The sequence below is a fragment of the Bombina bombina genome, chromosome 2 (assembly GCF_027579735.1).
Source record: "Bombina bombina isolate aBomBom1 chromosome 2, aBomBom1.pri, whole genome shotgun sequence".
Classification (NCBI taxonomy): domain Eukaryota; kingdom Metazoa; phylum Chordata; class Amphibia; order Anura; family Bombinatoridae; genus Bombina; species Bombina bombina.
The window spans coordinates 810,293,747-810,318,943 of NC_069500.1; the positions used below are offsets into that span (position 1 = coordinate 810,293,747).

General features: G+C 39.8%; 1 protein-coding gene across 1 annotated transcript; it reads right to left on the reverse strand.

Annotated features, from left to right (window-relative positions):
• TIMM13 (translocase of inner mitochondrial membrane 13) lies at window positions 1-24,412 on the reverse strand. The gene is made up of 3 exons (XM_053703027.1): window positions 24,220-24,412; window positions 10,747-10,815; window positions 1-963 (listed from the first exon to the last, which is right to left on the reverse strand). The coding sequence occupies exons 1-3, from the start codon at window positions 24,340-24,342 to the stop codon at window positions 865-867; spliced, it is 291 nt and encodes a 96-aa protein (XP_053559002.1). The 5' UTR covers window positions 24,343-24,412; the 3' UTR covers window positions 1-864.
• Window positions 24,413-25,197: the final 785 nt, after the last annotated feature.

Consider the following 25,197-nt stretch of genomic DNA (forward strand, 5'->3'; position numbering starts at 1 on the left):
TACATGGATCAAAATTATTTTATTTCTCCTCGTCTCCATCAGCACCAAAAAAAATGGTTACAAATTAAAGGGGGGGGAAATGCATAGTCCAGTTGTGTGTAGAAACTACATATAATGCCTGTTTTTTCAAATACCAGTACTATGATTAACCTTCACATGTTTAAAAGATCTTAACTCCCTAATATTTCTGCTGCCTGATCAATATAAATTTAAGCATTAGAGCTACGTCTAACTATGGTGTACAGTAACAGTAAGTATCACTGTATATAATTTTTTTAATATATTTTCTCTCCAACTATGATTCAAATTATTTACAAATTATGTTTTAGACTTGTACAACGTTTGAAAATATGTTGTAATGCTTGAGCATTCTCTTTATTTGGTTTTAATGCTGGGATAAACAGAACTCATCAACGAAAACATATTGCCGATAATGTGGCGGTCTTTCCTCCATTCGAGGGTTTTACCCAGCAAGCACTTGATAGAAAGGGTGAACAGCTCAAAAATAAAATTAAAAAAATAATAATTAACAGATTTTGAAACTTCACAGAAATAAGTCCTTAAAATAAGTTGGTACCAGGAGTGGTCAAGTGTAATCAATGCAAAATTCCACTTCAAACCACGCATCATGTGACTATCAAAAAGTACAAAAAAAATGAATGGGGCATGAAAAAAAAGTTCCCCAGATACCATTTGTTAGCCTGAATGCCAGAGACATCTTCTTGTGAGTATGTTAATTCCAATTAGAGCTCAGCCGGTTGGCCAATCGAGTTATCCTTTAATTTGCAGCAGATCTGTTGCAGCTTTCAGGTTAATTCCAATACTGGGTAAACGCAGCCTCCTAGGTATGAAACCCTGATCGTGTCACATCTTTGCACGTTCCCTCTGCAGTCTAGAGTTGTAGGCTCGAGATACAGTGTTCCAGGCATCCATGTATCGGTCCATACACATTGCAATGCATTTCTGTAGAGGAAAGACAGGAGCATTAGAAATTATCACATCATAAATGGTCTGAATAATGTAAACCCTATTGGGTTATTTTACAAATGAATATAGATCTTGACTGCAAGAAAAAGAAGACCCTCTTAGTCTGCCTAGATTCCCTTCTGAAATGCAAGTTTAATAATTAAATTCATTATCTTATACATAACCCAGGCATTCTTGAATTCCCTTACCACTTCTATTGAAATTCTCCATAATGAGTCAATATTAAACTCATTTTCTAAGCATAGCATTGAAGTTATTTTGGCACATGTAAAGAAACTCTCCTTCAGATACCTACAGAGAAACCTAGGTTAAAAATGGCAGCATTCAATTAGAGGGAGGTGCATGAAATGTATTAAGTATTCACTGTACCTTTAAAAGTGCTTCTGCAAATTACTCATAAATCTTCTACCACTTAAAGAGACATGAAACAACATTTTTCTTTCATGAAATAGTTTTAAAAGCTTTCTAATTTACTTCTATAATCAAGTTTACTTTATTCTCTTGGTAGCTTTTCTGGAAAAAAGGTAGGTGGGAGCGTGATATGGCAGCAGTTTTACAAGAATGCTTTTAATAAGGTTTACTTCCAGGGTCACAAAGGTAGCAGGTGCGACTGGGCCTTGGAGTTCTGCCACTGTTGGGGAAGCCCAGGATGGGAGCGGAGGGCCATATACCATGCACACTCCCATAATATCAGCAGGCTCAGGCTGGCCAGGGGGACAAATTTCCCCCCATGCTGCTATGAATCTGGTCCAGAGGGCCGCTTCCATTATATTACTGGGGTTTTTTTTTCCTTCCGTGGCCGATGTGGAGCTCTCCTTCATACACCACAAGTTGCAGCTACACTCATGTACAGTCAGATTCGCTATCTTATCCTGCTGAGAGGAGGGTGACTGGCAATCTGAGGAATCAGTGCAGGGCCAGTGGTGCGGATAAGAGAAAGCTTTAGTGAACAGGCTGCTATTGCCATACAAGTGCAGACTGAGCATGAGCAGTCAGAGCAGCATCGGCAATAAAATAAATACAGAGACAGTTTCAGTTTAGAAGCAGCCCTTGGTACCCTCCAATTGGCACAACAATTTGATTGACACACTTGCTAACTCTGGCCATCATGGTCAGGTGATCGCCCACAAAGCTCTCTCCTCTGCTGTGTAAATAATAATAATAAACAACTTATAAATACTGTTTTTAAAATATATGCATCAGTCAAGCATATACTCTGCCAGACAAAACTTTTACTACCACAATAGTCCCTTCCTTCATAGGGTGGCTGGTATTACAAATTGAGCGCAATTGCTGGGAAGCATTGCGTTCACAAGAGCGTGCTTCCATAGGCTCCAATGAGAGCCTCGTTCTCATGCCGTGAGACACGGCACAAGAACTAGCTCAGCTAAAGCAGCAAATTGTAAATGTATATGACTATATACATACTGTATATATATTTATGTTCATATATGTATATATATTATTATTATTATCATCATCATCATCATCGTCATTTATTTGTATAGCGCCTCCAAATTCCGTAGCGCTATATACACATTAACACATAAATATACATGTATATAAGCATATAAGACAGAAAAAAAAGCTCCAAACCAGTAAATAAATACTGTGAAAACCATACAGTATAGACCAGTGTTTTTCAACCAGTGTGCCGTGAGAGATCCACAGGTGTGCCGCGGAAGACTGACAACAGTGCGGGGGTGTCCCTCTTTCAAATATTGGGAGGTATGTGACAGGCTCATCAGGCATCATTTACAACCATGACATTGACATTCATTCAAAAACAATCAGGCTAGAATGTGTGATTTTGTAAAATTTTGGGATGGTGGTGTGCCACAGGATTTTTTAATGTAAAAAAAAGTGTGCCACGGAAAAAAAAAGGTTGCAAATCACTGGTATAGACGACACTATGCACAAGCCTAATAAAAAGTGAAGGTTTATTCAATATGCATTAAATCAATGAACTTGAGACAAACTCACATGAAGCAAAGGTGCAGCTACGTCATCTAACGCATTTCATGCCCATATGGCGCTTTCTCAAAGATAGTTTGGGAGCGTAGGTATTCAAATTTAAATACCCGAAAGGGTTCAGCCCCCAACACCTGACGTATCATCTGTATGTGTGCTACCTCTACGGACGGTTACATCTTAAAGGGACATATATGAAACAGCTTAAAGAAGTATATCTGATATGTATTAGTGCCACTGTCATCCACATATTATTAAAAACAAATATAACCTTCGCAGAGAGTGCACATCTAACATACTAGAAAAAAAAACACATAAAGGGTGCTTTCCCCTTTAACGCAAAGGATGACAGCGTTTTCTCCACTAACACAAGAGACGCTGTACCATAGACACTCCTTATTTATCCTAATTATGTACATAAGCATATACATATATTTTTAATAAGAACACATAGTTCCCATAGACTATGTAAAGGCAATTTTCAGTGCCGTTTTTTTTTTCCTAACACCCCACACCCGCCAAGTTTAAACCATCATAACTGCTTAAAGTGAAGGTTAAGTTACCTTAACTCAAATTCAATTCTATTTGCCAAATAAATATAAGTCTCATTCATTATCTTCTTCACATTGAACGTTTTTTAAAGTTATCGCCGTATTAAATCGCAATTTTAATGTAATACAAACCAACCTGTTTTTTTTATATCTTTATTATTTTTATTTGATCACGTTTTCAAAAGCACCAATTGAAAATCTGGCGGTTGGGTGGCCGTCGATCTACGTCACCCGCCTCATATTTTAAATGCGCATATGCTACTGTCTTATCCTCTGTTTAGGACTCCAAGCGTGCTCACGTTTCGCTATGTTGCAAGCAAACTGCGTTTACCGCATGCGCATTGATGATTTAGATTGAGTAGTATGGCATGCGCAGGAGTTGTTCACATCGGCGTTTCGTTCATTCGCAATAGTTTGGATAGTCGTGCACGTGCTTGGGAGATGCGTATAGAGCGGGTGGGACCGCTCTATACGTAATATCAATATCATAGATAACACGGAAATAGAGGTGGGGAAGAGTATGGACGTAAACGATAGGAAAATTAATATATATTATAAATATTGAAATTCATAAATTAGATAAAAAATAAACTTAGCGACCATCTTAATGTGCTATTAATGAATGCATTTAGCTATTCAAAGCATGAAAACTTTACCTTCACTTTAATGCAGTTTTTTTTTTTTTTATTAAAAAAAGAAAAAATGTATGCTTACTTGATAAATGTATTTTTTTTTTTTATTTAAATATTCTTTATTGAGGTTTTAAATAAGGCAAACATACAAAAAATGTCATTGGGAAAAAATACAAATACAGTGTATAATTACATTGCATGACATAACGTAATCTTAAAATGCACAACAATTGCCTTTAAGACTATAAACCCACTGAACAATTTAAAGGGCCACTCTAGGGCCTTATAATGATGTAGTACGGACATAGTTATAGTAAGTAAATTCAAATAGATTGAGATCTCTCTTGGATCTCAGATGAGAAATCCTGTTTTTCTCTTTTAATTTTTTATTATTAACAAGAAATGCTAAACAAACCTGCCGAACTGTGGAGGAAAAATATGGTCATTATCACATTGCACTGCAGGATATATGAGTATGAAAATGGTTAGGGTGCGGTACAAACGAGATACACCGCTAAGATAACCCTCCTAAGTTAGGAGGTATATTATTTGAAAATGTGGGGGGGGGGGGAGGAGGTGGGAATATGGGTGCGTTTACCAAGATGAATCCGAGACCTGCACATTTCTAAAGAATGCAAGATAAGCTGCTATGACCTGACTTAAAATAAGCACATTACATTAGAGAGAGCGCCATAACCACATGTACTAGCTAATTGCTCATGGGCTGAGGCTATATTGTGCATTCTTGTGTGTATAAGATTCTCTATATCCATAAGTTTGGGCCATATTGTTATAGTGCAATATATTATAGTCATTGCACCAACACGGATTAGTATATATATTTATTGCAAATAGGCATAACTGTTAAAGACGGACAGATGTTTCTAAGGCTGGCCTCCTAGACATCCAAGGTATTTGGAGTATTATGTGCCTTCTGTGTTGCCAATGTATAGGGACTTAGCTATACTGTGGAGCAGACCTATTGTGTAGAAATTTATAGCTCGAGTAACAGTCCCGTGTTGTTGAACGAATGTATTTCTTTTTTGACATGACGAGTCCACGGATCATCTTAATTACTAATGGGATATTCACCTCCTGGTCAGCAGGAGGAGGCAAAGAGCTGATAAATAGCTCCTCCCTTCCCTCCCACTCCAGTCATTCGACCGAAGTTAGGAAAAGAAAGGAAAAGCCAAGGTGCAGAGGTGTCTAAAGTTTACAATAACCCACAACCTGTCTAAAAGAACAGGGCGAGCGGTGGACTCATCGTGTCAAAAAATAAATAAATTTATCAGGTAAGCATAAATTTTCTTTTTTAAGACACGATGAGTCCACGGATCATCTTAATTACTAATGGGATTCAATACCCAAGCTAGAGTACACAGATGATACGGGAGGGACAAGACAGGGAACCTAAACGGAAGGCACCACTGCTTGAAGAACCCTTTTACCACAAAAACAAACGGCCTCAGCCAAGAAAAAAGTGTGAAAAGAGGACCAAGTTGCAGCCTTGCAAATCTGTTCCACAGAAGTTTCATTTTTGAATGCCCATGAGAAAGCAACCGCCCTCGTGGAATGAGCCGTAACTCTGGAGGCTGCTGTCCAGCAGTCTCATATGCAAAACATATGCTACTCCTCAGCCAAAAAGAAAGAAGTAACCAAAGCTTTCTGTCCCTTACAATTTCCTGAGAAAACCACAAACGAAGAAGAAGACTGACGAAAGTCCTTAGTCGCCTGCAGGTAAAACTTTAAAGCACGGACCACGTCCAAATTGAGCAGAAGTCGTTCCTTCAAAGAAGGATTAGGACACAAGGAAGGAACAACAATCTCCTGGTTAATGTTCCGATCAGAAATAACCTTAGGAAGAAATCCTAAAGTAGTACGTAAAAACTACCTTATCACAGTGAAAAATAAGGTAAGGAGACTCATACTGCAATGTCTAGAGCTCTGACACTCTGCGAACAGGAGAAATAGAAACAGGAAATAAAACTTTCCAAGATAACAACTAAATATCTAAGGAAAGGCTAGACTCAAAGAGATCCCTTTGAAGAACTTTGAGAAACTAAATTAAGACTCCATGGAGGAGTAACTGGTGTGAACACAGGCCTGATCCTGATCAAGGCCAGACAAAAAGATTGTACTACTGGTACATCCGCCAGACATTTCAGTAACAAAATAGATAAGGCCAAATTTTGGAGCTCGATAAACCCTTCTCCAAACCCTTTTGGAGGAAGACAAAATACTAAGAATCCTAACTCTACTCCATGAGTAGACCTTGGATTCACACCAATAGAAATATTTACACCAAATCTTATGGAAAATCCTTTTAGTTACAGGCTTACAAGCCTGAATCATGGTCTCTATGACCGAATCAGAAACCCCCCGCTTAGAACAGACTCTAACTCTCTGAACCTTTAGGGAACTCCAGACTACCCCTCACCCCTCAGAAGGCTGGTGTTTGTTGTCACAACCATCCAAGAAGGACTGCGAGAGCAGGTTCCCTGGAAAAGATGAACCAGAAATAACCACCATGAAAGAGAATCCTTTGTCTCCTGAATTCACAGAGACAAATCCGTATAATCTCTGCTCCATTGCCCGAACATTATTTCAGATAGTCTGAGATGGAACCGAACAAACCGGATGATGTCCATTACTGCCATCAGCCCAAATACCTCCAAGCACTGAGTGCCCGAAGAAAGTGCAGAAGAAGACAATTATCAATAATCCTCGACTTCCTGACTTCTATCAGAAAAAGGCCTCATTGATAGGGAATCTAACATAGATCACATATTACCTTAAACTTAGGATTCAGGAACCCTTCTAATTACCTTCCACTCATGAGAATGCAGGAAGGATAACCCATGTCCGAGAGCAAACCTGTTTGTTGTAACAAAGTCGCCTGGACTAGGATATTATCTAAATATGGTGCCGCAATGCACCATGAAAATTCTGAAAACTGTGCAAGACCTATAGAAGAGCCACAAACTAAAAATATTTGTCCAGAAAGGCAAACCAAAGGAACTTGCAATGATCCCATAGATGGGAATATGCAGATACCCGTCCTTTAAACTTATCAGAATTTGATCCTCCTGGATCAAACGGAAGGATGGCACGAATAGATTCCACCTAGAAGGACGGTAATGTTTTAGATTCTATAAATTTAAAATTAGTCAGAAGGTTCCCTCCTTCTTGGGAACCACAACCAGATTGAAATAAATCTAAGACCCTGTTCCTGAACCGGAGATATCAATACATACATACATACATATATATATATATATATACACACTTGTAAAGCACGGCAAAACACCCATAATGGTCTCAAGGCGCTGCTCATGTTATTGACCGTACTAGAGACCAAACCTGCAACCCCTAGGTTGCTACAGAGCTCAGCCACAATGCCTTAGCATGCTGAGCTATATGTCCTAAGCACCATCTGTCTGAATAGAACCAGGCCACGTATGAGCTAGTATGCTGCCGTAAAAGGTAGTAATACCAACCTGGATTGTCATCTTGAACAAACCCACTACCCCAATATTTATGGGATCCTAAAAGGGATAGCTATCCTCTATAGGGATAGAAGTCTCCTTCAGTATGGAATTGTCTTCCAAGACTCCTTGAGAGGTGGTCTACTAAAAACCTCTTAGTCAATATAGAAAATGTGAATAAAAAGGGTAATACCCATTCACTTTCATCTCTTAGTACCGTTTCTTGGTACCACATAAAATGAACAACGACCATAAATGTTCCAGAGTAGCAAACAAACTCCTTAGTAATAACTGGAGCAGAGTTGGCATAAACCTAAAGATACTACTTCAGTATCAGCGTGAGGAATCATACCGTCAGGACTGAGATCTTACGACTGAAGTATCCCCTTCCTCATGTAACTTGGAGGGAACCGCTAAGCAAGTAGTTTACAGTGACAGAAACCTCACACTCTTAAAATATATTCTTCCTCTTGCGCTTTCCCTGCAGCATGGGAACAACACACCTGACATGCCCAGATGGAAACAATGTCTAGCAAGATAACCCCAATAGGAGTCGAGAAGGAAGCACAGGGTACTGGATGAACGGACGCAAAGATTTTAGGACACTTGAGGGGAAGGCTGCATAAATAATGAACTTTGCCCGAAAGCTTCAAAAACATCCAAGGCAATGTCGGCTCTGAAAAATCACTCTTTTTTTTTTTATCAAAAATCTTATAATACATGGAGACTTTAGTCAAATCACAGAAGTATCAAGACGAACCGTAAGAATATTCAATTTTTATTCCATGAAAACTGAATAACATAACCAAAAATACAGTGACTTTAAATGATAAAAGGAAAACATTCTAACCTAGTTCTTTTACAATGTACAAACCATTAATAAGGAGAAAATGATTCCTTTTTGGATCCCGATATCTCCTTATTAACCTTTTATTAACAAATTATTTATTAAAAACGGATGGTACCGTCTCTTTAAAAGTAAAAAAAATATATATATTATTTTTTTAACACAGAAAGAGTCTTGAAGAGATATAAAGATCTCTAGAGCCCCTTTAAACTTTGTAGGAATTCATTCAGACAAAATAAATAAATAGTTGTTCTGCCTACTAAAATATAATTAGGCATTACGTGAAAAACCTCTCTGCTATACTAAATGACATAGCAGAGACGGCATCCAGACTACTCAGCACACTTAATCCGTACTGAAAGTAAAGCCCCTCTGCTGCATGATCTACAAGGCAGCCCAAAAGTCTCCAGAGCACTTAAAACTCTAAACTGGAAATGTGAATGAAAATTCTCTCTACTGCAGTTATGTTCCCTCGCAGCACAGAAAGTATCCGTAGCACTCAATATTAGTGCAAAAATATAGAAGCCTTTCTGCTGTATATTATTTATTTACTTATACAGCGCAGCAGAGAAAAACAAAGACGTTCTTGTAATAATCTCTCCACTGCGTAGTCACAGTGCAGCAGAGAAGGTTTCTGGAATCCAGAAAAAATTGTCACTCTAACCACCCGGGAAGGAGACAAGGAATGCGCAACAATGGTGCGTAACTTAGCCCCGCCCATCGTGGGCGTCTCCAGTCAAACTCCAGGGCGGCAAGTACACAGCAGCCGCGTCTTTACAATGATAAGTACAGTCATTTTGCCCCAGACATATATCATCTCTCGGTTGGCAACTAACATGGATAAAGCCAACGGAATTAACACTGCACCTACCCTACATGTCCCTTAACGTATAAGGATAAACCTCCCAGACGGCTGCAAAGAAAAATAAGCCTTTGGGAGCTGCAAACATGTTAGATTATAACAACAACAACAAAAATCAGAGCCACTTCCCAAAATAGTGGCATATATAATTAGTGGGAGGTGCATAGAATGTATTTAGTGTTTGATGTCCCTATTTAAATATTGATACACAAAAACTGGAAAGAAAGAAAAGGCGCTCCCTTGTGCATATCAGTCTTATCAAAGATATATAGTCATACAGAAGTCAAGGTACTCACAAAGACAGCAGCCCTCCCTTGTGCTTATAGGGGCCAGCTGAGGACTCTGTGCCTCAGTCCACTGTCCCAAGGCTACAGGACAAACTTCACTCCTTTTTCCAATAAAATCCTATGTTCTCAGGCATAAAGGTACTCGAGGTGGTAGGTAAAATACAATTTATCAAAACAGTGAAAACAAATACAAAACTGCAATGTGCAATCCATGGTACGTGTTTCTCCTCCTGGATTGCAAACTGCAGTGCACATTTGTATTTATATTTTAACAAACTTGAGTACCTTTATGTCTAAGAACATAGGCTTGGATTGATGCTGCCCATCTTGAATTCACTTTGGAGGAAAAAGGAGTGAGGTTTGTCCTGTAGCCTTGAGACAGTGAACTGAGGCACAGAGTCCTCAACTGGCCCCTATAAACACAAGGGAGTGCTGCTGTCTTTGCGAGTACCTTGACTTTCGTATGACTATTTTTTAATAAGACTGATATGCACAAGGGAGTGCCATTTCTCTTTCCAGTTTTGTTTTGGTCTGAGTATTGTGGAGGCCGACAGGATACTTCACATGGTGCAGCACTTTTCCTATTTGGAAACGTATTACCTCTTTGATAATATACTGTTACTTTGAGCACCCCCTACGTTTCTTTTAAAAAAATATTATTATTTTTTTCCCTTACATTAAGTTTTGTAGAATTAGTGATAAAAAAAAAATGTAGCACTGATACCCACACAAATTCTGTAAAAAAGAAAAAAAAAAAAAAAAAAGATAAAAAGACAGTAGACTTGTGATATGAAAGAATGTTGCATAGGGGCATTATTATGTTTTAGTCAATCCAACTGAAAAAAGGTCTTTTGGTTGGTGGATGGTAAGACATGAAAGCAGGAATCTTATGCATCTTTTCATATGGAATAATAAATAATAATAATAGATCATTGTATACAAGCAACATATTTAAACCAATGGGTTTTTCATGAAACAGTGGCAGAGTTACAACATCCAAACATCTGGAAAAGTCCTGCCTAGGCATATTATAGCTAAACACAAAGCTCTAGTGTCACAAATGGGTTCCAGTAAGGTTGGCACTAGACTTTCATAACAATCAGTAGGGTCATTCAAACACATACCTGCTCGGAATTATCCAATGAGCCACCTGGTTTCCCAATGCACTTCCGGAAACACTTGTCAGTCATTCTCTGAGGGGAAAAACAAAAAAGTGTATTAATAATTTTGGGTGCTCCAGATCCCTACCTAGGTTGCTCTTCAACACAGAATAACATGTGAACAAAGAAAACTTGATAACAGAAGTAAATTGGAAACTCTGTTAAAATAGTATGTTCTATAAATACAAAAACTCAGTCACTGATCCCTACATACTTTGTGAGGCACATAAATGTACCATTAGAGGGGAATTCATCAAGCTTAAATGACATATACAAGAAATAGCTAGACAACTGTACAATACTTTATCCTCTAAACTAGCCCAGGCTAGTTAAGCCTGGGCTAGTTTAGAATACGCCCATAAGCAAGACCCCTCTAATACCCAAATCCTAACTGATGTTAAAACTCTTCGTAACCAACTTAATATGACTTTTTGTCAATTGAGCATCAAAACAACTTTGTTTCTATGAAGGGAATAAAGAAGGCAAACTTTTGGCTCGAGTCCTGAAGAAAAGAAAACTGAAATCATATATTCATGACATTAAACTACCCAACAACACAAGGGTTAGGACCACTCCTGAGATCTTACAGCAATTTCATGATTATTATTCTATGCTGTATAACGTTAAACCACAGAAAAACAGGAATACAGACGACACTAGCTTATCGGACTACCTTCACACTTGTAAGCTCCCTAAACTCACTGACGAACAAATCAGAGATATAAGCTCTCCAATAACTCCCTCAGAGATTGCTATAAAATTGCTAAATGCAGGGAAATGTCCAGGCCCTGATGGTCTTACGGCCAGATATTATCAAGCTTTCCAACCAATTCTCCTCCCAAACCTGCTGCATATGTTTAATCTTACATCCCTTGAGGTCACATTCCCAGCCACCATGTTAGAGGCACAACACTACGAAAATAATCACTTTATTAGAATATGCGTCCTCACACCAGATTCACTCTGTACTCGCGTCAATGGACGCGGAAAAAGCATTCGATCGGCTAGATTGGACATTCCTTAGGCAGACACTTATGCAATTCAGTTTCCCCACCATTTTTATAGAAAAAAATATTTGCCCTTTACAGCCGACCTAGTGCTAAAATTGTATTAAATAATGACTTATCCCCCTCACTTACAATACTGAATGGCACTAGACAGGGGTGCCCGGTCTCACCTCTGCTGTTTGTGTTGGCAATGGAAGTTTTAGCCACCAGAATTAGGAGGTATTCAAATAGGCCCTTAGGAATATAAAATTACCCTTTATGCTGATGACATATTCCTAACGTTGTCAACCCCAATTAGCTCAACTGAATTTCTTATGGAGTAATTAATACTATACGGAACACACTATAATTTTAAAGTGAATGCAAGTAAATCTAAATTTCTAAGTATAGGTCTCCCTCAAGTTGAAATTGACAATATAGAGAAGACCTATGAATTCAAACACCAAAAAATCTCTACAAAATATCTAGGAGTTTACCTTTCCACAACCTCCCACCATCTCCTTACACTTAATTATTCCTTGCTTATTAAAAATATTCAACAGGAGCTACGCTCCTGGCAAAATAAAACCCTATCCTGGATGGGTAGGATAAATGCGGTTAAGATGTCCATATTACCAAAGATATTATACATCTTTCAGACTATCCCTATAAACATCCCAGAATCCCAGCTGTATGCATTACAAAAATTTATCAATACATTTATCTGGCAAAACAAAAGACAAAAAGGATAGCTAGGTCCACTATGTACCGTACAAGAGAGAATGGCGGTCTAGGTGTACCGCAGTTACAATATTACAGATGGGCCATTTTCCTCACTCGGATAGTGGATTGGTGCAAACACTCTTCACACAAAGAGTGGGTTGCTCTAGAACACACCCTGGCTGGAGTACTACAGCTGGGAGGGAGCTGCTGGCTTCTTCCCCAAAACCGACAGTTAGGACACAATACTTTCAAAATGACTTTAGAGAGACATATAAAATATGGAAACACACCTTACAAAGATCCCAAACATCTCCCCTCAGGTACTTCACCACTGACCCCGCTGTCCAATAATCCCAGTTTACCAATAGCACTGGTTCCAATCCCAAATTCTACCATCACCTTATCTAATATAGCCAAATGCTATGATGTCTTACATAAAATAAAACCTAGAGCGGAGCTGTTGGATTGCCACGGGGGGACATTTTACCATTGGTTTCGATACCAACAACTCACATTATATTAGTAATTATGCAGACAAGGAAAATATACTTTGACCTCTCATGGCCTTTGAAACAATTGCCACATGAGCTTCTCCAAAAAAGGCACATTATCTTTAACCTATAAGCTACTCTTGTAACATCACTCTAGGAAGTTACCAACTTATACAAGTAAATGGGATGAGGAACTGCAGACTCACCCTACACATGAGGAATGGGTGCAAATATTTCAAAATATAAACAGATACTCCTCCTCAGTGCAAATACAGGAGATGAATATTAAACCGCAATGTAGGTGGTACTTTACACCAGTGTTTTTCAACCAGTGTGCCGTGGAACACTAGTGTGCCGTGAGAGATCCTCAGGTGTGCCGCGGCAGACTGACAACAGTGTGATTTTTTTTTTAATTATTCTTGTTTTTTATTCTGGGACGTTTTTTTTATTTTGAGTGAGATGATGACTATATATACCATAGTCCAGGAGAACCCAGCACACTCATAACATACCAACTCCCAGGGTGCCCACCAAATCCGTACATAGAGAAGTTATTTCACAAAAGGCAAGCACTCGCTGGTATTTTTTTTAAACAGTATTTACTGTACAGCAAATCAGTGAACGTTTTCGGGCATCCGCCCGTCCTCAGGCATGTCTGAGGATGGGTGGATGCCCGAAAACGTTCACCGATTTGTTGTACAGTAAATACTGTTGTTTGAAAAAATACCAGCGAGTGCTTGCCTTTTGTGAAATAACTTTTTTTTTTTTTTTTTTTTTTTTAAATTTAAAATTTTTATTGGTAAAGAATTCTCAATTACAGCAATGACATAGTAAATGATTTGGAGCACGCAGGCTCCTACATAAAGTATAAACAGAAAAATTGGAACAGTAATAATATTTCAGATCAGAATGTGTTCATAAAATGAAAAATGAGCGAAATATAGCTCAAATCAGATGAGGTGGGTTAGCTGGGGTGGGGGAAGGGACTGGGGAGAAAGGGAAGGAAGTATTGGTGTTAAAGGTAGAGATTTAGTTCGTATGCAGAGGGTACATGGAGAGGGTTGCCTAGTGTGTGTTTACTCTAGTGTTCGGGGCCCAAGTAATGGTGTGGTTAGATTGCCAGTCTGCCCACACTAGTTCAAATAGGTCTGAATTATTTAGAGAGTAAAAGATAGGTTTCTCCATGTTGTAGATGTATGCCATATAGTTTAGGATGCATGACCATTTTGGGGGCGTCTCGGCTTTCCATGCCTTGGCTATTGTCGCTTTAGTAGCTGTTAGCAAATAGATTGCTAGGTATGCTTGGTGTTTAGGTAATTTAGTAATGCCTATGTGTAAAAGGGCATTAGAAGGAGTTATAGGAAGTGTTATGCCTAATCTCCCTAGCGTACGGAAGCAGGTACTCCATAGGGGTTTTAACTTAGGGCATTCCCACCATATGTGTAGAGAATCTCCCTTTTTGCCGCAATTACGCCAGCATAGGGGAGAGGCAGAGACAAACATTTTGTTAAGTCTCGCAGGGGTAAGGTACCAGTTCGTTAAGAGTTTGTAATAGGTTTCGAAGAGTGTAACACAGTGTAGTGCTTTTTTGGTGAGGGAGATTACATGTTGCCATATTTGTGGGGGCAGAGTCAGGTTCAGAACTGATTCCCATGTGAGTAAGTGAGGAAGCTTATTCTCAGGGTCTGAGTTTCCTATTAAGGTGTAATGCATTGATAATGGTCTGTGTAGTTTGTTACCTTGTTGCCAAGTCGTTTCCCAGAGTGTACGGGGTCGGTGCAACTCTGGTCGAAATCCCCAACTAATAAGAAAGCTCTTTAGTCTTGTATATTCATATGTCATGTACCTGGGTAAGTTGGAGCCAGCTTTTGTTTCTGAGAGTGTCATGAAGCGCGGGGTTGGTGAAGTAACCCAAATGTCAGCTACTGTTTGTATTCCAATTCTTGTCCAGCCATAAGGATGTGAGTCAGGTAAGCCTCGTAGGAGACCCGTCAAGGGAGTAATAGGTGAGGGATGTGGGGCGATGTGTGCATAGTGTCTTAGCTTATCCCACATGGCGAGGCATTCTCGTATTATGTTGTTGCTAATGTCTATGGTACGTCTTAGGTGGGCAGGAATCCAAATTAAGTCGGGTAAAAATATGTGGTTTGGGAGGGAGGCTTGTTCTATGGTTTTCCATTTACTAGGGGAGTCTTTCGCACCCCATTGCGAGATGTGAGTGAGCATGGCTCCTTCGTAATACCTAGTTATCGATGGGGAGGCTATACCTCCTCTACTAAGGGGGCTTTGAAGGATTTTATGCGCCACTCTGGGGGGTTTGTGTTGCCATATATATTTTGTAAATTCACTCTGGAATTGGTGGAGGAGATATCCCGGGATACGAAAAGGTAGACATCTAAATAAATAAGTAATTTTGGGTAGAAAAGACATCTTAAGGGCCGTTAACCTACCTATCCATGAGATGTAAGTGTAGTCCCATTTGTCTTTCAGAGTGCGCAGTTCGGCTAAAAGGGGCAGATAGTTGTCTTTGATCATCTGAGGGATATTGTTCGATATCTTAACACCTAAATGGGAGATGAAGTTGTTAACGCAGTGTACTCTATATTGAGCCCTTAGGGTGTCAACTGTGCTCTGTTGAATTCCCCAGGTAAAGATTTCTGTTTTATCTAGGTTTAATTTGTAGAGTGACATGTCTCCAAAGGAGTCTAAGATTTCTATCAGTCTCGGGAATGAGGATAGGGGGTCTGATGAGAATATTGTGATGTTGTCAGCAAAGAGTGCAATTTTGTGAATAGTGCCATGTAGGCGGATGCCGTCAATTTTTTTATCTTGTCTGATTTGTTCTGCTAATGGCTCGATTGCCAGGACGAAAAGAAGAGGTGAGAGTGGACACCCTTGTCTGGTGCCATTAGATATTGGAAAGGGGGGTGAGGCGAAGCCTAGGCCTCTAACTACTGCTGTGGGAGTGGAGTAAAGAGCCTGTATCGCTTTGATAATTTGATCTGGGAAACCAAAAATTTTAAGGGCTTCCCATAAGTAGGACCACCTAACGCGGTCAAAAGCCTTCTCTGCATCTAATGAGATTACAGAGAATGCCCTATTTAGTCTGGTGGATTCAGTGCAGATGTTTAAGAGACGTCTAGTATTGTCTGGTCCCTCGCGATGAGGGATAAATCCTACTTGGTCTAAGTTTATGAGTTTCGGGAGTAGTTTAGAGATGCGTGTAGCAAATAATTTAGCATAAATTTTAATATCTAAATTAATCAGGGAGATTGGCCTGTAATTGGAGCATAAAGATGGGTCTTTTTGGAGCTTAGGAATAGTAATCACCGTTGCTTCCAAGAATTCCTGACTAAACCTACCCTGTTCTCTAGCGTGGTTAAAAAATCTTAAGAGTAGTGGGGTTAGCTCGTTTGTGTATGTTTTGTAGAAGGCTGCTGAGTAGCCATCTGGGCCCGGAGTTTTGAAAGGTTTTAGATGCGTTATTACGTGTTTAATTTCCTTAGAGGTGAAGGGGGATGAGAGTGTTTCTTGGTCGTCAGGCGACAATGAGGGGAGATTTAAGCTGCGAAGGAAGGAGCAAATCTTATCGACAGGAGTTAGTTTATCACTTGCATTTTTTTCTAAATTGTATAGGTTTGAGTAGAATTTCTCAAAACAAGTACCAATGTCTAAGGGTTTGCGGTATGTCTGGTTCTCAAATTGGATCTGGTGAATTCTTGAGGTACTCGCCCTGTTTTTAAGTTTATTGGCTAGTAGTGTATCTGCTTTGTTACTCTTGTGGTAAGTAATCTGTTTCAGTTTAAATAAATTAGCTTGGGTGCGTTTTACCTCTAGCTGGTTGATATGATTTTTAATCTGTATAAATTGAGCTGTGGTTTTATCCGAGGGTGTGCTTCTGTTTAGGAGTTCTAGTCGACGCAATTCAATATGAGATTTAGAAAGGGGTAGGCCAGATAGCTTTTTAAGATGAGCTTGTCTTTTAATTATGAGACCTCTAAAGGTGGCCTTTGCCGCACCCCATAGTGTGTCGTCTCTGACCTGATTATTATCGTTAGTTTGGCAGTAGAAGGTTATGTCTTTTCTCAGGGTTTCCTTGAATGCAGCATCCTGTAGGATGTCATGTGGAAGGCGCCATGAAGGCCTCACATTATGTCGTTCCGTTGAGCGGAGAGTTACTGAAACTAGGTCATGGTCAGACCATGGGCATAGGGAGATGTTAGAATGTTTGACTTGGTCAAGGGTTTCTGCTGAGCAAAAAACATAGTCGAGTCTGGAGTATGTTTTATGGGGGAATGAGAAGTGAGTGTAGTCTCTGTCTCTAGTATGAAGTGAACGCCATACGTCGAAGTAGCAGAAGTGGGTAATAATTTGTCTGAACTTTTGGGAAAGTTGAGCAGGAGGGGTGGCATGTTTTGTCCGGGTAGTTCTTTTTCTGTCTAGTACTGGGTCCCAAGTCATGTTGAAGTCCCCCGCCAGTAAGACTCTGCCTATTTTTATCCGGTCAACTGTGTGTAGGATCCGTTTGAGGTATCTAGGTTGATGTGAGTTAGGTAGATAGATAGAGACTAAGGTGTGATCAGTATGGTCTAGCTTACATGTTAGAATGAGAAATCTAGATTGCGGGTCTTTTAGAACTTGGATTGGTTCATAGGCTATTCTTTTGTGAATTAAAATTGCCGTGCCTCTGGCTTTTTTTGAGAAAGAGGTGTGTTCGAGGACAGTGTAATCTTTAGATATTGTGTAAGGAGGGTTGTCTAATGACCAATGTGTCTCCTGAAGGAATGCTACGTCAGGGTTATGGAATTTGAGTGATCTAGCTAAAAGGCTACGCTTATGTGGGGAGTTTAGGCCTCTTACATTATGGGTTAGTATTTTGAGGGGGGGCATAGGGAGGTATGGGGAGTAGATCAGGTCTTTTAATAATAAGAGTTAGCGTAGGTGGGGAGGGTAGGGGGAGGGGAATAGACAACAGGTAGAGTGAGGAAAAGTTAGCGAAAATAGTTCGCTATGGTGGAGCCCTAGCGTGGGCTGCCTGTGGGGGGGAGAGAAGCAAACAGAAACAGGGGTCTTTGGGATGAACCCTGCTCCGCAGTAATCACTGTAAATTAACTTACTATTAAATATGCGCAATTCTTAAATTAATACAACATTAAAATAACAATCAAACACATAACTTAATTGTACTATCTAATAGTAAACTTTTTAAACTTTAACTCAATCTCAGTTATGATCTGTTGGAGACAGGTCAAACTTCCAGGTTAAATGAAGTCTAGATAAGTTCCGTTAAAGGCTACCAGACGTGTTTTTACGGTGGGTTAGTTTTAGGTTTCTTAGCTCTTTGCTCTCTAATAGACCATTCGGGAGCCGAAGCTCTCAGCTTTGGGTAGGTTGGCTGTAATGGTGGAGGTTGTTCCTGGTGCAGGCCCCATGTGGCCAAGAGAGCCATACCTTGAGGTATGGAGTTGATTGTGTGGCTCTGGTTATTTCTGGTGACCACTAGGTTTGTAGGATGACCCCACCTGTACTTAATATTAGCCTTCCTGAGTGTCAGAGTAATTTGTTGAAAGGTTTTACGGTACTGTAGTGTATGGGTTGAAAGGTCAGGCAGAAGCTGAACATCTTTGAATTTTTCTGGCATAGGTGGTCTTTTGAAGGCTGCTTGCATAAGTTTGTCTTTATATATGTAGCTGTAAAAGCAGACAATTACATCTCTTGGTTTGTCGGCGGGAGCAAGTCGTGATCTTAAAGCTCTATGGGCTCTTTCCATTGTATCAGTGTGTCCATCTGGGGTGCCCACGAGTACTGTAAACAGCTCCTTTAGGTAGGGTTGGAGATGAGTATTCTCTACAGTTTCTGGGATGCCCCGAAACCGGATATTATTTCTGCGAGATCTGTCTTCAATGTCTGCCATTTTAAATTCAAGTTGAGTCATCTGATCTGCTAGGGTTTCAGAGTAAGTGAGCAGGTTTAATTGATCTACTGCTAGATCATCCTGTTTCCGCTCAAGTGCTTCAACCCTTTCTCCAATCTCTGAAATGTCCTTTTTCAGTTCCGCAGAGGACCGTTGAATTTCCTGGGTGATAGAGCGTGTTTGACTGGCCAACATATGTTGTAGGGTAGCCTTAGTAATGTAGTGATGTGATGGCGCTTCTGAGCGCACACTGGAATGAGATTCAGCATCTATCGACTCAGGGTCACTCATCTCCTCGTTGGTGACAGGGTTAGATTCCTTTCCTGATTGAGTAAAATGATCATAAACAGTCTTCTGAGTGTTAGTGGAGGGTTTCCCCTGTCGTCTGGGCCCATGGGGCATTGTGTTAAGACTGTTAGGTATATCTATAAGTTAAAAATTAGCACCAACCTGCTATTATAGAGCACTCTTAGAACAATCTGAAAAGTATAAAGCACCATATAGTAAAGTTTACTAGATCTGATATGTATTGCTAGACTGCGGAGCAGGGGTCAACAACACCTTCTATATTTATGGCATTTTGTTACAGCATCACATAATAGGTAGAAATTGAACCTTTCGGTCCCAACATACAAGTTCAAGTAAGTGAATCACTGGCACCCCAGGGAGTGATGGGATACGACTATGTAGAAGGGAAAAAGGAGAAGGGAAGTGACCAGCCCAGACTGGCTGGACCAGAAAGGGAGAGGTGCCAGAGAAAATTAACAAACAGTGCAACTCAGCGGAATACTGAGTGGGGGTGGATAAGATACCCTGCTATTAAATCCTTAAGTTATTAATTCAGGAGTGTAGGTGTAGGTAGTGTTCTTCAGGGTACAAGATTTCAGAAGGTGCGTTTCAGTAGTGGAAGTGCAATGTGGGAAGACCAGGCTATGTGTAGTGATTGTGTTTGCTGCAACGTGTCAGTGTGTGTGTGGCTAGGGGAGTGTGTCAATATATGTGTCTATGTGTATGCACCCCGGGGGGTAAGTGTTGGTTTCACTACTTAGTAGCTTTAGGTAAATATATATGTTAGGTTAGGTCACAAGAACCTTTAGTAAGAGAACAGTACTTTTTAGCCCCAACTATTAGCGCATCATATAAATGAAAAGTTGCACCAGCACTTATTGTAATACACTTAGAAACCTGTGGGAAAAAGGTGTATGATTAAGGCAGCAATATAAAATCACACTCCACCTCAGGCTGTGAACCTGAGGACAATGAAGCTGTCGCAGCAGCTGGCATAAATAAAAAAGAGATTAATATGAAAATGTCTCAAAAGCAGGGGCTGTGAAAAATCTCACTAAACAAGAAAATAGTAAGGTTGTGTGAAATAACAAAGGGTACACTGCGTACACTTCGCTGCAAAATGTGGCTGTAGTGCCCAGTTTTCAGGCTCTAAGGTATGAGTATGTCTCAACCACTTGGGCCCCAGTTAGGGAGGTAAAGCAAGTTAAGTAGTCCTTTCTAGTGCCGAAGACACTTAATCTACTGTATATAGCCTCTGCAGGGTTTGTTGTAGATCCCAGGCAGGATGGGGTCAGTGATCAGTCCCAGTGAGTTGGGGTTGCTTCTCCAGATGGGGTATATCCTATATGTGTGGTCCAAGTTATTTGGATAGTTCTGAGATGTTGGTCTCCTACTGTGGCTTATTCCTACTAACTGTGTTGCAGAGGTATAATTAAGTTCTCCTTTTAATATCCAGTTAAGTAGGGGAGTGAGGAGGTTTTATCTGTAAGGGCCTGAGTGTCAGTCTATGCAGGACTCAAAAGTTAACGGTGTGCTGGTTATTTCTCTGGGACTGAGATAGCTGAATAGAAAGTCAGTTAGCCTGACAGGTTCTTACCCGGTTCTGGGAGCTGAAGATCTAGATGGGCTGCACTCCGACTGAATGCCGTCTCAGGTCCGGAGTAGAAGTAAGAGGCCTCTTATCACCAATGGCCATATAGGCCACAGTTGCTCAGTATAAGGCCCTTAGTATTCCCAGTGGTCAAGGCCTCAGAACGCCTTGTTCGTTTGGCAAGCCGAGCTGCCCCCAAGGCAGGGATGATAACTGTAATGTGTGGCCAATCCCAGCGGTCAAACTGGTTATGCTAGGCGAGTCCCTTGAAGCTCAATTTCCAGCCGGGTCCCCCTTACCTTTAGGGGTGTAGCGTGGCCTTCTGGTGTGGAGTTGTCTCCGGCGGCAAGCGGCAGGTTCCTTAAGATCTCCGCTTTCTCTGATGCACATTCAGCAGCCGGGTCTGTCCAATCGGCCGATTCCCCCCTCAGCGGGGTGTAGCGGTATCCTGTTTGGGCGGCCTCAGGCCTCACTTGCATGTAGTGGGTAAGCAAAATGGCGTAACTTCGCGCCAAAACCCCCCGCAAGGAGGAGAGGAAGTATTCGGGCTCCCGGTCCGTGCAATTCACCTGCTAAATCCGACCGCGGCAATGATCGGAGGTCCGGGGCTCCACCGGAAGGTATGGCAATGTAACCTCAGTAGAAGTTCACGATGAGGTGAGGAGGTTGTTGGGATGGGGAGATGCGGCACCGCCGTGTGGCTTCACAAGATGGCCCAATATCGGCCTAGGGAGGGTTGTTCACCAGTTGGATGGGTACTTGGTCGCCGACTAGGGCTCCGGCACTAGACCCCGGTCCTCCGGGATAGATTCAAGGTGGTTCACTGAGAGGTTGGGGTCCCTCCTGGTCTCTCTGACTCTGATAGTCCCTCAATACATTAAGGTAGCCAGCCTGGGTTTAAAGTCGCTGAAGTCACACACTGGTTCTGTGATAGGGCCGCTTATTTTTTGACCATATAAAGGAAATATATAGGTGTAAAAGCACTTTAAGGAGCTATAGATGCAGGAGCTCCTCTGCAACACGTCCGTCTCTGCTAGCGGTTAACTCCGCCCCCCGTGAAATAACTTTTATATATACAATGTGTGATTTTGTAAAATTTTGGGATGGTGGTGTGCTGCAGGATTTTTTTAATGTAAAAAAGTGTGCCACGGCAAAAAAAAGGTTGAAAATCACTGCTTTACACCATTTAGACTATCCACGATATTCAAGAATACAACACTGGAATGTTGGAGAAAATGTGGGAACCCAGGCACTTTTATACATATATGGTGGCAGTGCCCCCTCATGACTCCATTCTGGGCTAACATCATAGCTGAAATTAAAAAAGTCATAGAGATCACACTGTCATTTGATCCGGTAGTAATTCTATTTAATAAATTCCCAATGGTTCATTGTAAACTTAGACTACTATACCTCATGGTAAACAGTGCAAAAAGGTTAATACCCCAGAATTGGAAGCAAACTAGATCCCCCGCTATTGAAAAGTGGAGAGAATTAGTATCCACTACAATATTACTAAAAAAGTACCACTTTGTTATCTCCAAAAGACTTGATGACTATTTATCCATTTCTTTTGTATGTGAAGAATATATTACATCATATAATACTAATAATACCACTAGGTAACAACAAGCCCCTGAACTAACAAAGGTAGGAGCATACAAGAAATATGCGCAACACAAAAATGTATAAGTCTGTTGGAACAAAGAAACAATCACGTTAAGCTCTGTGGAGTTGAAAATGAAAATGTTTCATACTAATTGTTTTCTCTCTTTGCATCACATGAATGCATGTTTATTTATTTTTTCCAAAGTTTCTTTTACCCATTTTGTTCTTGTTTTTCCCTATATTTTATATGACGGACAAGCAAAAGCTGTAATGCTATTGTCAAAAATTGTGAAATGTTCGCTTGTACTGTATTGATTATCACTCAAAAAAAAAAAATAGTATGTTCTGTCTGAATCACAAAAGAAAATTTTTGTGTTTCATATCCTTTTAATCTGTTTTCTCCCAGGCATCGGTTTATGATATGGAGCATTCTTTGTTTAGTTTAAATCACAAAGATCTGACTTTCTTTAACCCATATAAATATGTAGTTTACCTTAAAGGGACATGAAAGCCAAATGTTTTCTTTTATGATTTAGAAAGAGTAGGCAATTTCAAACAACTTTCTAATTTACTTCTATTATCTTGCTTTATTCCCTTGATATACTGTGCTGAAAAGCATATCTAGATATGCTCAGTAGCTGCTGATTGGTTGCTATACATAGATGCCTCATATGATTGGCTCACCCATGTGCATTACTATTTCTTCAACAAAGGATATCTAAATAATGAAGCAAACTAAATAATAGAAGTAAATTGGAATGTTGTTTAAAATTGTATTCTCTACTTGAATCATGAAAGAAAAATGTTGGGTTTAGTGTCCCTTTAAGGTTATTAACATGTACCTACCTGCAGCAAAGCTGTAAATTTTAGCAATTAATAAAATTATTTTGATTTAATATATGTTTAAGTAAGATATTCAAATGCTTCTTCCTTTTAACTTAGTGGAGAGCTTACTTGATTAAATTTGCACTCAGCTTATTCTAAATTATTTTTATTTGTATGGCACCTTCAATTCTGTAGAGCTGAATACATGAGTAAAAGTACATAATGACACTTGATTCATGGGAAATAGAAATACAGATACATAAAGGAAACTAAACAAAATATATTACTAAAGAATGTGAAAGGCAAATTTATTTACCTGTTTTTTTTCAAGCAGGAAAACATTTAAAGTGCAAAAGTTACATGCTAGAGCATACAATTTTAACACTATTAATCCTGCAAAGCTACGTTCTCAAACCGTGCAAATGGGTTACATACATAGTTAAATAGTGCTTAGGAGCCACAGAGAACTGCTGGTATAGAGCAGATACAGCTACTAAGCCAATTTCAGTGGTAGTCGCAAAACCAAGCTGTGCAACTTCCAATGCAGATTGACTCAGTGGCTGGATCCACTGGGGACCAGCAGTTCTTGATGGCTCCCTTACTGTATTTTAACTATGTGTTTAACAACTTTGCCATGGTTCTTTGCTAAAATTTCAAACAAATTAGGGCATGTAATTTTCAAATTATATATATATATAGTGTATTCAGTTGGAAATTGTTTGGAGGGTTAATAATTTATTTAATACAAATGTATTATTTAAACAAGATAGTTGCTTTTACAGCTAATGTTATCAAACTTTTTCCCCCATATTAGTGGGACCTGTTTTCCTTTTTTCCTGTTATTCTTAAACTGTTTGCTTGGGGAACAAGCACCTTCATAAAGACACGTGTAGCACAACAAATAATTTAAAATGTCTCATAACTGATTGAAAATGCTCAATTAAACCGTGAAATTAAGTCCCTCCTACCCCACAAAAATAAACCTGACAATATACGCGACCTGTCACAAACCTGTAGTAGCTCCTGTGCATTAGCTACGGCAATCTGCACTTTTACTTGCTCCATAATAGCTCCAGCATCAACCTTCCCGGAGCTCGATGGCCCAGAGGAAAAATCCGAACTAAATCCGTCCATCTCACCGGCTTCTCTGACCGATCTCTCAGCTCAAAGTCACACGTGAGCTTCACTTCCTGCTGCAGTAAAACAACCGGAAATGTCACTGTCACCCCAAAGAATTATGGAACCTGTAGTCCAGAATCATGCAACACTTTTGAAAATATCCAAAGTAGTCTATCTGCAGAGTGGAGCTCCACTCTAGACAGGAAACATGTGACCTCCACTGCAATTTTTTTTTCTATTTCAATAAAACTTTAATGTATCAAACAACCAATATGCACAATCATTCAGAAAACTTTTTTTTTATATATAAACTTTATGCACAATCATTCAGAAAACTTTTTTTTTTAAAATAAACTTTAATGTATCAAACAACCAATAGGCACAATTCTGAAAACGAAATTGCTTTCTTTTGGTTTATGGCGAGTGACATTTTTGGCAAAGTATAAGCAAATGTAATGATTATTCTAAGTTATAAATAGATCATCTCAGGAAATCACAGGAGTAATTCTTTATCTACTGTTTTAAATTAACAATATTGAACTATTTAAAGCTCCACTCTACACAACAAAAATGTGACATCCACAACCTCCACGGGGAAGTTCTCTTTAAACAAGAAGAAGGTTTGCTGCTTTCTTTTTTTTTTTTACCATATTTAACCCCTTAGTGACCTGACTGTTGTACCAATTTTTTAGCGTTAGCGACCAAGGCTGTTTTTACATTGCTGCGGTGTTTGTGTTTAGCTGCAATTTCCCTCTTATTGATTTATTTTTACCATATTTAACCCCTTAGTGACCTGACTGTTGTACCAATTTTTTAGCGTTAGCGACCAGGGCTGTTTTTACATTGCTGCGGTGTTTGTGTTTAGCTGTA

Bases quoted from the DNA above. Each gene is read 5' to 3' on its own strand.
- TIMM13 (XM_053703027.1), bottom strand. From the start codon at position 24,342: ATGGACGGATTTAGTTCGGATTTTTCCTCTGGGCCATCGAGCTCCGGG. The intron at 10,816-24,219 runs GTTTGTGACAGG...TTTTCCCCTCAG, and splicing joins ATGCACAGGAGCTACTACAG to AGAATGACTGACAAGTGTTT. The intron at 964-10,746 runs GTATGTGTTTGA...TTTCCTCTACAG, and splicing joins CATTGGATAATTCCGAGCAG to AAATGCATTGCAATGTGTAT.